The 13,046-nt window shown below is 40.9% G+C and overlaps 1 protein-coding gene across 2 annotated transcripts in view; it reads left to right on the top strand.

Moving 5' to 3' along the window:
* Positions 1-13,046, top strand: part of neurl1b (neuralized E3 ubiquitin protein ligase 1B) — a 488,639-nt gene that overhangs the window by 458,084 nt on the left and 17,509 nt on the right. For both annotated transcript variants that reach the window (XM_072590954.1, XM_072590955.1), the window contains exon 3: positions 9,319-10,026. In XM_072590954.1, coding sequence (XP_072447055.1) covers positions 9,319-10,026 — 708 coding nt within the window. The remainder of the gene's footprint in view (positions 1-9,318; positions 10,027-13,046) is intronic.

The raw sequence follows: 13,046 nt of genomic DNA on the forward strand, positions 1-13,046 counted from the left end.
ACCATATAAGAGATAATCTAACAATTGCCCTTTGATATTCAATGGTGTTACTATCACTGAATCCTCCACTACCAAGATTTGAGGTTACCATTGACAAGAAACTGAATTGGACCAGCCATATAAATGCAGTGGCTTCAAGAGCAGGTCAAAGGCTAGGAATACGACAGTGAATAACTCACCTTGACTCCTCAAAGCTTGTCCACCATCTACAAGTCATAAGCCAGGAGTTTAATGGAATACTCCCCACTTGCTGGATGAATGCAACTCCATCAGCACAGAAAATGTTTGACACCATCCCTCCTTGACTGGTGCAGAAATTTACCAAAGTTCTTTCCAAACCTACAAACACTTACATCTGGAAGGTCAAGGGTAGCAGATACATGGGAACATCACCATCTGCAAATTTTCCTTCAAACTACTCAACATCCTGACTTGGAAATATATTGCTGTTCCTTCATTATTGCTGAGTCAAGATCCTTGAATTTCTCTCCCCAATGACATGGTATGTCTCCTTACAGCTCAGGGACTATAACAGTTCAAGAATGAAACTCACCACCGTCTTCTGAAGGGTATCTAGGGATATGCAATTGTTATTGACCCATCCCATGAGCGAATGCTTAGTGTTCCTGCACTGCTGTATCTGATTGCCCTTCTTAGGCATTCTTGTGATGTGGGGAAGTGTGTAGACTGAGAAGATCATGACTTCACCATCTGCAGCTTGAAAATTCTAAGTTTTTGTGGAATAAAGGGGAGGGATAATGTGGAATGGAAAATTGAATATAAGGATTGGGTCAATTATAGCATCTGTGCTCTTCCTACTCTCCACACTAGATGACTCAGGAGTGGACATCATTTATTTCTTTATGCATCAGCAGCTGAAGGCATGCCTGGCTCTTCTGTTTGCTCCCCCTGCTTCCACCATGTGCAACCCTGCCCTGTGGGAAAGAAAGAAGTATGCAAGTGAATCTATTTGGATGAGTTGGCTGTCATTGTTGAATAACTAGCAATGTGTACAAACAGTGGGTATGTGACTGGCAGCAATGCTAATTATGCGAGGATGTAATGGAGCATATGAATGTCAGCTTCAAATCTGATTGATAGGAATTATTCAAAGTTGTGGGCTGGTTAACTTCACAGTGGCTGAGTCCGGTGTCGTTGGTTCTGTATAACATCTAAAGAGATATGGCTGGATTTTCATGGAAGTTGAAAGGGCCTCTGACTTGGCCAAAATGATACTGGACCCCTGATTCATAGGAATGTAGGATCTAAGAGTGGGCTATTTGGCCTTTGAAGTCTGCTTCACCGTTCAGTAAGATCATGGCTGATCTGGTGATGGTCTGAGCTCCATTTTCCTGGTTTTATCCAATAACTCATAACTCTCTCTTGTATATCACAAACTCAGCCCACACCATTTTTGCTGGGGGTGCACGTGAGGCCAAGTTGTAGTTAGCCTCTGTGAGCCACTGATGTAGAGCTGAACGTGTCAAAACAGGTGAATTATTCAGTAGTGAGATGTGAAAGCATAACGAAGGAGCTTTAGGCATTTGAGCAAAACATCTAAAGTTGCCAGAGGCATTTGGGGAGTTGGATTTCCTTTCTGTGAGGTGAGGGTGTAGGTCTCTTAGGCCTCCTGAGGTCATTTGTCCTTCAGCAGACCTCAGGTGGTCTTTGAGATTGTTAAAGGTAGGCACGAATGTGTGTAAAAATGGGATAAACTCACTGGAGCTGTAAATTGCCAAGGTGTTTAAATCCCCAAACTCTTTAAATTGGAGAAAGGCACCAGCCTATTGCTTATAATTTCAGTGAATGGTTGTTGAAATAATACGAGGGCTATCAATATAGTTTTTTAAAATTCATTCACTGGATGTGGGTGTCCCTGGCTGGGCCAGTATTTATTGTCCAGAGGGCAGGTAACAATCAACCACATTGCTGTGGGTCTGGACTCACATGTAAGCCAGATCAGGTAAGGATGGCAGTTTCCTTTCCAAAAAGATATTATTGACCCAGATGGGTTTCTCCTGACCATCAACAATAGCTTCATGGTCATCATTAGACTGTTAATTCCAGACTTCTTTTGAGTTCAAATCCTGCCATCTGTAATAGTGGGATTTGAACCCAGGTCCCCAAAACATTACCTGGGTCTCTGGATTAACAGTCCAGTCATAAAACTATTAGGCCACTGCCTCCCCATCATCTAATTGGTGCAACATGACTAATTCCACGGAGAGCTGTAAGTTCAAAATTCGATTGACAGCCCCGAGTGATTATAGAGTTCATGATGTGTAGCTATGAAACAATTTTTTTTTCCATATGGAATTAAGTATTGAAGGAATTTAAATGTCATTGAGTAGAGTTTATCAAGGAGATTATTTTTTAACAGTGATGTCATTGATAGATGCTTAGGACTTTATTTCACCTCAGCATGTGTCCTGAAGTCTGCCCATGTTAGGTACTGGAGGATTTGGCACAGTAGGTATAAGGGCAAAGTGTTATGAGTTTAGGTGTTAAGGATAGATGTTATGAGTTGACATCTATTAGACCTAAGTTGGCATAGGTATTATACATCATCATGTGAGGCGGTTAGGGGAGTATGAGACAGCATGGATGGGACAAGGAGAGCGGAATAATAAGAATAGGGCCTTACAGGACTGTTTCCTGTTTTTTTTTATTGCAGATGGATTGGGCCTTTTATGTAGCCCCTGTGTCTATCTCTGCATTCTTTCTGGAGGTGTGACAGGCCCAACTCAATCTTGTGCACCTCCTGCCACTCCTGCCAAGTCAGGTTAGCAACTAGAATTGTTCCCAACTTTTCACTCCCAATTCTGGAGCAAACATTCAGTCTGTATACTCTGGCTTTATATAACCCCCTTTGTTGTAATCGGGGATAGGATAGTTAGAGGCATAGACACTGTTCTCTGTGTCCAGGGTCAAGAGTCCCGAAGGTCGAGATGTCTGCCTGGTGCTCGGGTTCAGGATATCTCATCTGGGTGCAGAGGAACTTGGAGTGGAAATGTAAAGATCCAGTAGTTGTGGTCCAAGTAGGTACCAATGACAGACAAAACTAGGGCAGAGGTTCTGCTAAGGGAGTATGGACAGCTAGGAACTAAATTAACAAACAAAACCAAAAAGGTAATACTCTCTGAATTGGCATCAGTACTGGGGAAGAAGGGAGCTGTTCCAATGAGACAGTCTTCATCTGAACCATGCTAGGACCAGAGTCCTAGCAAATCACATAACTTGGGCTGTAGACAGGGCTTTAAAGTAAATGGGGGAGTTGGGGAAGGGTTCAGTTCCAGGGGAAATTAGAAAACCCAAATTAAAAGGAAGTGATAAGAGTGCAGAACTCAGGAGAGGTTATTAAAATCTCAAGCACAGAAACAAATAGGACAGAGTGTATGGGAAAGGGTTAACTTCAAGCATGCTGGATAAATGAATGACAATGAGAAAAGCAACGGTTAATACAGGACTGAAGGTGTTATATCTGAATGCATGCAGTAGAAGGAATAAGGAGAATGAACTTGTGGCGTAGATTGAAATTGGCAGGTATGATGTGGTGGGCATCACAGAGACATGGCTGCAAGGGGATCAAGACTAGGAGCTGAATATTCAGGGATATACATCCTATTGAAAAGATAGGCAGGTGGGCAGAGGGGATGGGACTGGCTTATTAGTAAGAAATGAAATTAAATCAATAGTTAGAAACAAATTAGGGTCAGATAGAGTAGAATCTGTATGAGTAGACTTGAGGAACCGCAAAGGTGAAAAAAATTAGTTGGAGTTATGTACAGGCCTCCAAACAGGAGGGAGGAGCTGGGGTGCAAAATACACCAGGAGATAGAAAAGATGAGTAGGAAAGGCAAAGTTACAGTGATCATGGGGGATTTCAATATGCAGGTGGACTAGAAAAATCAGGTTGGTATTGGATTGCAAGAAAAGGAATTTGTGAAATGTCTATGAGATGGCTTTTTGGAGCAGTTTGTGGTGGAGCCCACTAGGGAACAGACAATACAAGGTTTAATGTTGTGCAATGAGGCAGACTTGATAAGGGAGCTAAGGTGAAGGAACCATTAGGGAGCAGTCATAATATGATTGAATTTAATCTGCAATTTGAGAGGAAGAAAATAGAGTCAGAGGTAATGGTATTACAGCTGAATAAAGACAACTACAGAGGCATGAGGGAGGAGTTGGGTAGAATTGACTGGGAGAGGAGCCTAGCAGGAAAGACAGTGGAACAGCAATGGCAGGAGTTTCTGGGAGTAATTCAGGAAGCACAGCAGAGATTCATCCCAAGAAAAAAAAAAGCATAGTACGAGGAAGATGAGGCAACCATGGCTGACTAGGGAAGTCAGGGATAGCAAAAGAGAAAGCATATAATGTGGCGAAGGGCAGTGAGAAACCAGAGAATTGGGAAGCTTACTAAGACCAACAGAAGGCAACAAAAACAGAAGTAAGAAGGGAGAAGATTAAATATGAGGGTAAGCTAGCCAGTAATATATAGGCAGACTGTAAGAGTTTCTTTAGATATATAAAGGGCAAAAGAGAGGCAAAAGTGGACATTGGGTGGTGGAAAATGATGCTGGAGAGATCGTCATGGGGAACAAGGAAATGGCTGAGGATCTAAATAATTACTTGATGTCAGTCTTCACGGTGGTAGACATGAGTAATTTCCCAAAGATTCAAGCGAGTGAGGGACCAGAGCTGAGTATGGTAGCCATCACCGAGGAGAAGTTGCCAGAAAAACTGAATGGCCTGGATAAATCACCTGGACCAGATGCCCTACACCCCAGAGTTTGCACGGAGATAGCTGAAGAGACAGTGGAGGCGTTAGTGCTATCTTTCAGAAATCACTAGAATTAGGTAGGGTACCAGAGGATTGGAAAATCACTAACGTGACACTCCATTTAAAAAATGAGTAAGGCAAAAGATGAAAAATTACAGACTGATTAGCCTAATCTCAAATGTAAGTAAGAACCTGGAATCCATTGTTCTGAATACATGAAGTATGGTAAAAGAGGGCAAAGTCAGCATCGTTTCATCAACAAATCTGCTAGAATTTTTACAGGAAGTAATGAGCAATTTAGACCAAGGAGAGCCAATGGATTTTAACTACGTGGACTTCAAGAAAGCTTTGACAAGATGTCGCACAGAAGCCTACTGAGCAACATAAGGGTCTGTGGTGTTGGAGGCAAGGTGCTAGCATGTATAGAAGCTTGGCTGTCTGGCAGAAAGCAGACGTGGGCATAAAAGGCTCCTTCTCAGAATGGCAGCCGGTGACAAATGGTCTTCCACAAGGCTCAGTGTTGGGACCATAACCTTTCACATTATAGACTAATGATCTCGATGAAGGAACTGAGGGCATTCTGGCTAGGTTTTCAGATGATAAAGGTAGGCAGAGGGACAGGAAGCACTGAGGATGCAGGAAGCTGCTTAAGGATGTGGACAGGTTAGTAGAAGTGACAGATGGAGTACATCATGGGAAATTGTGTGAGGTCATGCACTTTGGTAGGAAGCGTAGAAGCATGGAAAATTTTCTAAATGGGGAGAAAATTCAGAAGTCTGAGGTGCAAAGAGCCTTGCGCGTTCTAGTCCAGGATTCTCTCAAGGTAAACTTGCAGGTTGAGTCAGTAGTTAGGAAGGCAAATGCAATGAAGGCATTTATTTTGAGAGGAATTGAATATAAAAGCAGGGATGTACATCTGAAATATAAGGCTCTGGTCAGACCACATTTGGAGTATTGTGCACAGTTTTGGGCCCCATATCTCAGGAAAGATGTACTGACCCTGGAGCAGGCTCAGAGGAGGTCCCTGAAAATGGTCCCAGGAACGAAAAGCTTAACATATGAGAAATGTCAATACTCAATGGAGTTTATAATGATGAGGGGGAATGTAATTTAAACATTGAAGATGTTTCCATTGGTAGGAGAGACTAGGACCCGAGGGCACAGCCTTAGAGTAAAGGGAAGACCTTTTAGAATGGAGATAGGAAGAAACCTCTTCAGCCAGAGAGTGGTGAGTCTATGGAGTTCATTGCCACAGAAGGCTGTGGAGGCAAGGTCATTGAGTATGTTTAAGACTGAGATAGATATGTTCTTGAATATCGAGGGGATTAAGGGTTAAGGGGAGAAAGCAGGACAATATAGTTTAGAAACTTATCTCATGATAAGCCATGATTAAATGGTGGAGCAGACTCAGTTGGCCAAATGGCCTAATTTCTGCTCCTATGGTCGTATGGTCCTATGGACCTTGACAACCTGGCTAAGCTCATTGGGGCAGCTCAGTGGTTAGCACTGCTGCCTCACTACACCAGGGACCCAGGTTCGGTTCCAGCCTCGGATGACTGTCTGTGTGCAGTTTTCACATTCTCCCTGTGTCTGCGTGGGTTTACTCCGGATGCTTGCGTTTCCTTCCACTGTCCAAAGATATGCAAGTCAGGTGAATTGGCCATGCTAACTTGCTCATAGTGTTAGGTGCATCAGTCAGAGAGAATTGGGTCTGGGTGGGTTACTCTTCAGAGGGTCAGTGTGGACTTGTTGGGCTGAAGGGCCTGTTTCCACATTGTAGGGAACCTAATCTAATCTAAACTTTTTGCATTTCTGCTTTGAGATCCTCAGGATTGGACTCCTAGCATGGCTATTTGCTCCTGCTACCTTCTGTTTGTGTCTGCATAGTTTTATATTATCCATATGGATACAGGATCTCTCTTTCCCTTCACCATTCTGAAAACCTTGGACCTATTCTGTCCTGCGTTGTGTTAAGTCAGAAGCAGTTGTACAACACCTCCCAGCACCTGGTCCAGTCACAATACATCCCCCTTTAAGAGGTTCAGGCATGAACTGGTGCTGGCTAGCCTTAATTCATATTAACCTGTTGGAATTTTGGGGCCTGTTGAGGCAGGCAAATCTGCACAGTCTTGCTAGTATTGTCGGCTCACAGCAGGCAATATGAAGTTGGCATGTTGCCTTCATCATTTTGAATGAGCATAGGTTTGTGCATCATGATCTCCCCATCTGTTAGGGCCTATCAAATTTAGCACCTGATGTTTCTAGTTAACAAAAACGGATGAGGGGTTGAGCTTAATCCCCATGGATTTAGTGCCTGCTAGAATGCCATAAATAGCATTTCACTCTGAATCACTCAGTAGATGAAGAACTCAGTAGATGATGACCCTTGTATACTAAGTGACTGAAAGTCTACCAATGAAGCAGTGTGCTCCTTAGGCAGCTTCCTCAATGCAACTTAATTTGGGTTGATGAGGCTCAACTGGGGCCGCAAGTTTCAATTCTAAGAACAAACGTATATTCTGTATGGTTGCTGCAACAAAACCTCAACATTTTAGTCAGTACAGAGCTCCAAAAACACCATGATTTTGTAGTCCACCCACACCTGTCAAGTCAGCTTTCATGGACAAGTAAAATTATGGTAATGGTGAAACCAATGACTGTTTCCTCATAAAAACTCTTAGTTCAATTACAGTTCAATTACAGTAGCCTTTCAAGAACACCACCCTACAATTGACTATTAGTGCTGGTAGCTCAGTAACACGGCTGCAGCACTAATCAAAGAAAAACCTTAATAATCAAGGATGTAGGAATAGCGTTTTGCTCAAGGATCCTCACAGAATCATTGGAATAATTGTAGGGCCAAGTTTCTGTTTAAGTTAATGATCTGTTTTAGTGTCACTTGCTAGTAAAGCTCCTACATGTAAAAACAGAGTTTATCACTGGCTGATTTTCAGTATGTCGCTGAACAACATACTTCCAACAACATTGATGGTACATAAATCATGCAGTTTTCTCCATCCACTTCTAATGAAAACAATGCCAAGTATTATCCATGTCTTATGTCTTATTGAAGTTTTGAACCCAGCCTGTACTCCTTCATATTTGTCGTTTTCTCCTTAATCTTGAATGCAGCACCAGGCATACCTAAAAATGTGTACAACCTGTTGAAGCTACCAAACAAGACTACTTGCGTTTAATAGGAAGGATATTATAAATTTGAGACGGCACAGAAAAGATTTGCCAGGCTGTTGCTTGGACTGGAGGTTTTGAGTTATAAAGAGAGGCTGGGTAAACTGGGACTTCTTTCACTGGAGCGTAGGAGGTTGAGGGGTGACCTTATACGGGTTTATAAAATCATGAGGGGCATAGGTGAGGTGAATAGCAAAGATCATTTCCCTGGGCTTGGGGAGCTCAAAACTAGAGGGCATAATTTTAAGGTGAGAGGAGAAAGGTTTAAAAGGAACCCAAGGGGGACAACCTTTTCACACAGAACGTAGTTCATATGTGGAATGAACTGCCAGAGGAAGTGGTACAGTTTTCACATGTAAAAGACATGACTAGGAAAGGTTTAGAGAGATATGGACCAAACACACACCGAAGAGTGTCGTTTAGTTTGGACAATTTGGTTTGCATGGATGAGTTGGACCGAAGAGTGTTTCCGTGCTCTATGACTCTCTGACCCTATGTGGTTCTAATGACATGAATATCAGACTTTAACCTCTGAATTTGATTATAAATTAGCTTGATAAATTCTTATGTGTCAGTTATTGAAGGTCATGAATTAATGTGCTTTTATCCAATTCTCAGTGGGCAAGACATACAATGTAAAGTACTCTCAGCTTCTACGCAGTTGCTGTAGAAAGCTTGGCAGCAATCTCATGTAATAATTGGAAGTTTCCTTCAGATGAACGTTGGTGGTTTGCTTTCAATATTGTGAGATGGGAGGATCAGTTGAAGGAGCTGTGTATTATGTTTGGTTTCCGAAAAATGCACAGCACAAACTCCTTGATTTCCCATTTCATTGTTCACCTTGATTAACAAACAATATAGCTGTGTGAGGGCAAGCAGGTGTACAAAAGGCAACAACACAGTGCCCGGTTGTTGTTCTGCAGATTTGTATAGGCTTCCAGCTGTTTCAAGTCCTACATATTGATTTTAAAACAGGGAAGAGAAATTTCAATTTGGAAAAATACCATCAAAACAGGAAAAAAAACATTAACAACATTTTCCGTGGAGTGAATAGATTCTGAGCTAATGATACCGAAGTATTGACGAACATAGTTCTAAATTAGTTTCAATTTGAGAGGAAACAGGAAAGTAATCAGACAGAATGAAATATAGAAAAACAGGTTCACACAGTTACAATACCTATGTATTAATTAGTAATTGTGATTAGAGTTAGTGAATTCTGGTCAAATTCACCATTTCTTCATATTTATGAGTATCGCGCAAGTCTGGTATTATAATATTTGTTGTAAGAAATGTTTTCTCACCAAAGATGTAACAGCAGTAATGTTTTCCCTCTATTTCTATTACAGAGAGTATGTTTGCAGAAACCATAACTTCAGCACGACTCAACACAGCACGACTGAATAGTTGCCTTCCTCAGACAAGTCATGACAATGCCAACTTCAATAATAATGAACTGGAGAATAGTGTTGTGGTGGCAAAAATCACAAACCTAAATGTAGGTGAAGTTCAAAGCCTTGCAGCAGACAATCACAATTTACCATGTTGTACCAACAGAAGGCTTCGCTCACGAGGCCTACCATCCTTCCTCGACACTGACCTTCACTTTCACCACATACGAGGGCCTGACATCACTCTTTCTCAGGACAGGATGGGCGCGTGCACAAACTGGAAGGAGAGTACTAGGACCCTGGTGTTCTCTGACCGACCTTTACATATTGGGGAGACCTTGTATGTGGAGGTGGGGCATTTAGGGTTACCATATTATGGTGCTCTGCTCTTTGGTGTGACATCATGCGACCCCAGTAATCTGCGAACAAATGAGCTCCCAGCGGATCCAGACTTCCTGCTTGATCGTAAGGAGTATTGGGTGGTGTACAGAGGTTTTTCAGTGCCCAACAGCGGTGATATTTTCAGTTTCACTATTCTGCCAAATGGTGAGCTCCATCATCGTGTTAACGGAATAAATGTAGGGATGCTGGTCTTTGTGGATACCACCCAGTCACTGTGGGTATTCTTCAGCTTACATGGAGTGGTCAATCAGCTCAGGATACTGGGTAAGGAGACTGGTACTTGCTTCTTCATTTTACATATCAAGCTTATTGAAATTCCAGTTATAAAATGGTGAATAAACCGTATGTTGAATTTACAAACCATAAAAGACAAGAAAACCCTAATAGATAAGAATAGGAAACTTTTCCTGGGCTTCTACTGTTTATTGGTCTGTGATCCTTTTTTTTGGATGTACCCTTACGTGATTGTCAGACAAGGAAATAATGCTGTTCAGCTCAATGATTAATAGATTATACACATACCACACCACAGATACACATCTTCCTCCTGAGCAGTTACTGCATGAATCAATATCTTCAAGATAAGAAAATAGAAACATCCTTCAGTACTATCCTAATCAACCTCTGGGCATATTGAAATGAGATACATAGAATAATAACCCCTGATTTGGAATTACTGTCCTTAAAGGCTCTTTAATCAACTCTTATTGGATCCTACATAAAAATTTCAATAAGTAAACCAAAATATTTTGTTTCATAAAGTATATAAGTTGTGTGTATTAGTGTTTTTTTTCCTCAGATATTGTAATAGCTGTGACTTGCATCATCAAATCATTTGGGAAATTAACAAAATGCAGCAAGTTTGAGTCTGTGCAACAGTGGAATGAACAGAGTTTTAATATTAGGATTGCTGAATCACTAGATTAATTATCAAATATTCTAGCAAAGGAAGTGACAAATTGACTTTTTAGGTTTGTGTTGCTTCAGTTCTGCACATGAGTTACCTATGAGCTTTGTCCCATTCCCTATATCCTTTAGTAAGCTTGTTTCTTCAGGCAGCTCATTTGTTCCATTTTAAAATAATTGATGGTTGGTACCTAATCAGTTTGTGGGAGAGATGCCAAAAGATTAAAGTGTGATTGATCATCGAATTTGAAGCTAGTGGAAGCTGGGGGCCCAAAGGAATAGCCCAGTTGCATACAGCTATTGCTGGAGAGGAAAATTCAAGGTCATTACAGGTGTTGCCAGGGAAAAGTAAGTTGGGAGTAGGGTAGTCCAGGGATAATTTGTGTTGGTCAGGGAACCTCTCCTGTTCTGTGTTGCTCACAGCATATCATTGCCAATGCTTAGCTGAACTCACCTAATGAATTCAGTCCTGCAGGTTGCTGTTTGTACAGCTGCAAAGCGGACTGCTGGTTTTGTTTCATTGACAGTTTGATAAGCTTATGATCTTTCTTCGAAATCTTTTAAAAATTCACTTTAGTTTATTTGAGCAAAGTTAGGAGACATTAAATCACTTAAAGTTTGTTCATTTTTCCTATTGGCTATGCTCGATTGGAAATTTTTTTTCAAAGGTAATTTTAAATGGCTTTTTTATTTCATGAGGATTTGAAAGAATTGGCACTGTGATTATGTGGTACGTTGATTCTATTCATTTGGATACTGTAAGAGTGTTTCAAAGGCTCAACAAATACCAAATGATAAAGTAAATGTAAAAGTCCCCTAACTGGTTCTCCAAACTGTAACATGCAGAAGATGACTTTATTCATTGGAGAAATTAGTGTATCTGAACCTTTTACATCAATCTAATAATGAGAGAGTCCTATGATCAATCCCTACAATAATAGCATACCTTAATAACAGTGATGTGGAGGTGCTGGTGATGGATTGGGGTGGACAAGATCAGAAGTCACATGACACCAGGTTATAGTCCAACAGGTTTATTTGAAATCTCAAGCTTTCGGAAAGCTGCTCCTGTGTCAGGCGAAGTTCACCTGATGAATGAGCAGCACTCCGAAAGCTTGTGATTTCAAATAAACTTGTTGGACTATAACTTGGCGTCACGTGACTTCTGACCTGAATAACTACATTTAATTATCACAGTTGAAGTTGGCAAAAGTTGTTAATCTTTCTTGTCAAAGGAATCCTGATACAACAGCTTGCTTCCTACATTACAGACACATTTACCACAACTTTCAGAAACCTACCCACCTTGACAAAATACCAACCAAAGGAAAAGTTGTATTTGGAGAAGGAGTTCAAATAGCAAATCCATTCGCACTGTAAGAGCATGTTGGGTCACTACCTGCCATGTTCCGATCCCAAGGCAGTTGGCAGGAATCAGAGGGGATGAAATTTCAGCTCCACGTGCCTCTGATTTGGTCTTCCTCATCAGGTTTGCTCAGCCCCTGGTGCTGACATTTTAGCAAATGGCCTCACCATTTAGGACTGAGATGAGGAGAAATTTCTTCATTGAAAGGGTTTATTGGAATTTCAGCCTTGGAGATTTGGAATGTAAGAGACCCAAGGGATATGTGGATACATAGGGAAATTGGAGTTGAGGTAAATAAGCAATTTGATCTTAATGAATGTTGGAGCAGGTTTATTTTCTGCCGTTCAATCGTCTTTCTATCTTGTTAGACACATTCCTTACTCATTTAATGTGCCATTATTTTTTTCCATAAATTTCTTATTGTACTGAATCGATTTTTGTTTTTGCAGTCTTCATTGATCACATCCATTACTCTTAAGTGTCCTCTGCTATTCATTACAGGAATTCAAGCATTACCTATCTTAGAGAAATTTAGTAATTTTGAGCTGAACTTAACTAATTTACTAACAACCGAAGTAAAGCTCACAGGCTTTGGTTATCTTTCAGTCCTCTGACACAATTTTTCATAAGAACTTTGAAAAATTATGATCAGCTGTGTCTATTTCACCCTGAATTTCCCTCAGAGTGTTTCAATGTAAACCAATAGATCCTCGTAATTTAATTACTGTGAGCTCTAATAACTTTTTATGACTATCTCTTTGAATAATAATTGTCACTGAAGCAGACTACCTATTCAATCTCTGTCATTATCTCACACTGAACTACAAGCTTCATGCTTTGCTACAAACTCTTGTTGGGTCTACTCCCGCCTTGTGTATCTTCTTACTCTTATTACAGTATTTCTACAGAATTTTTTTTATCTTCATGATTTTAGCACATTACCTCTACATTACCACTTACATTTCATTTTCTATCCCTAGAGGTTTCAAGAACAGGAATAACTAACTAAATC

Source organism: Chiloscyllium punctatum, chromosome 20 (genome assembly GCF_047496795.1).
Source record: "Chiloscyllium punctatum isolate Juve2018m chromosome 20, sChiPun1.3, whole genome shotgun sequence".
Lineage (NCBI taxonomy): Eukaryota > Metazoa > Chordata > Chondrichthyes > Orectolobiformes > Hemiscylliidae > Chiloscyllium > Chiloscyllium punctatum.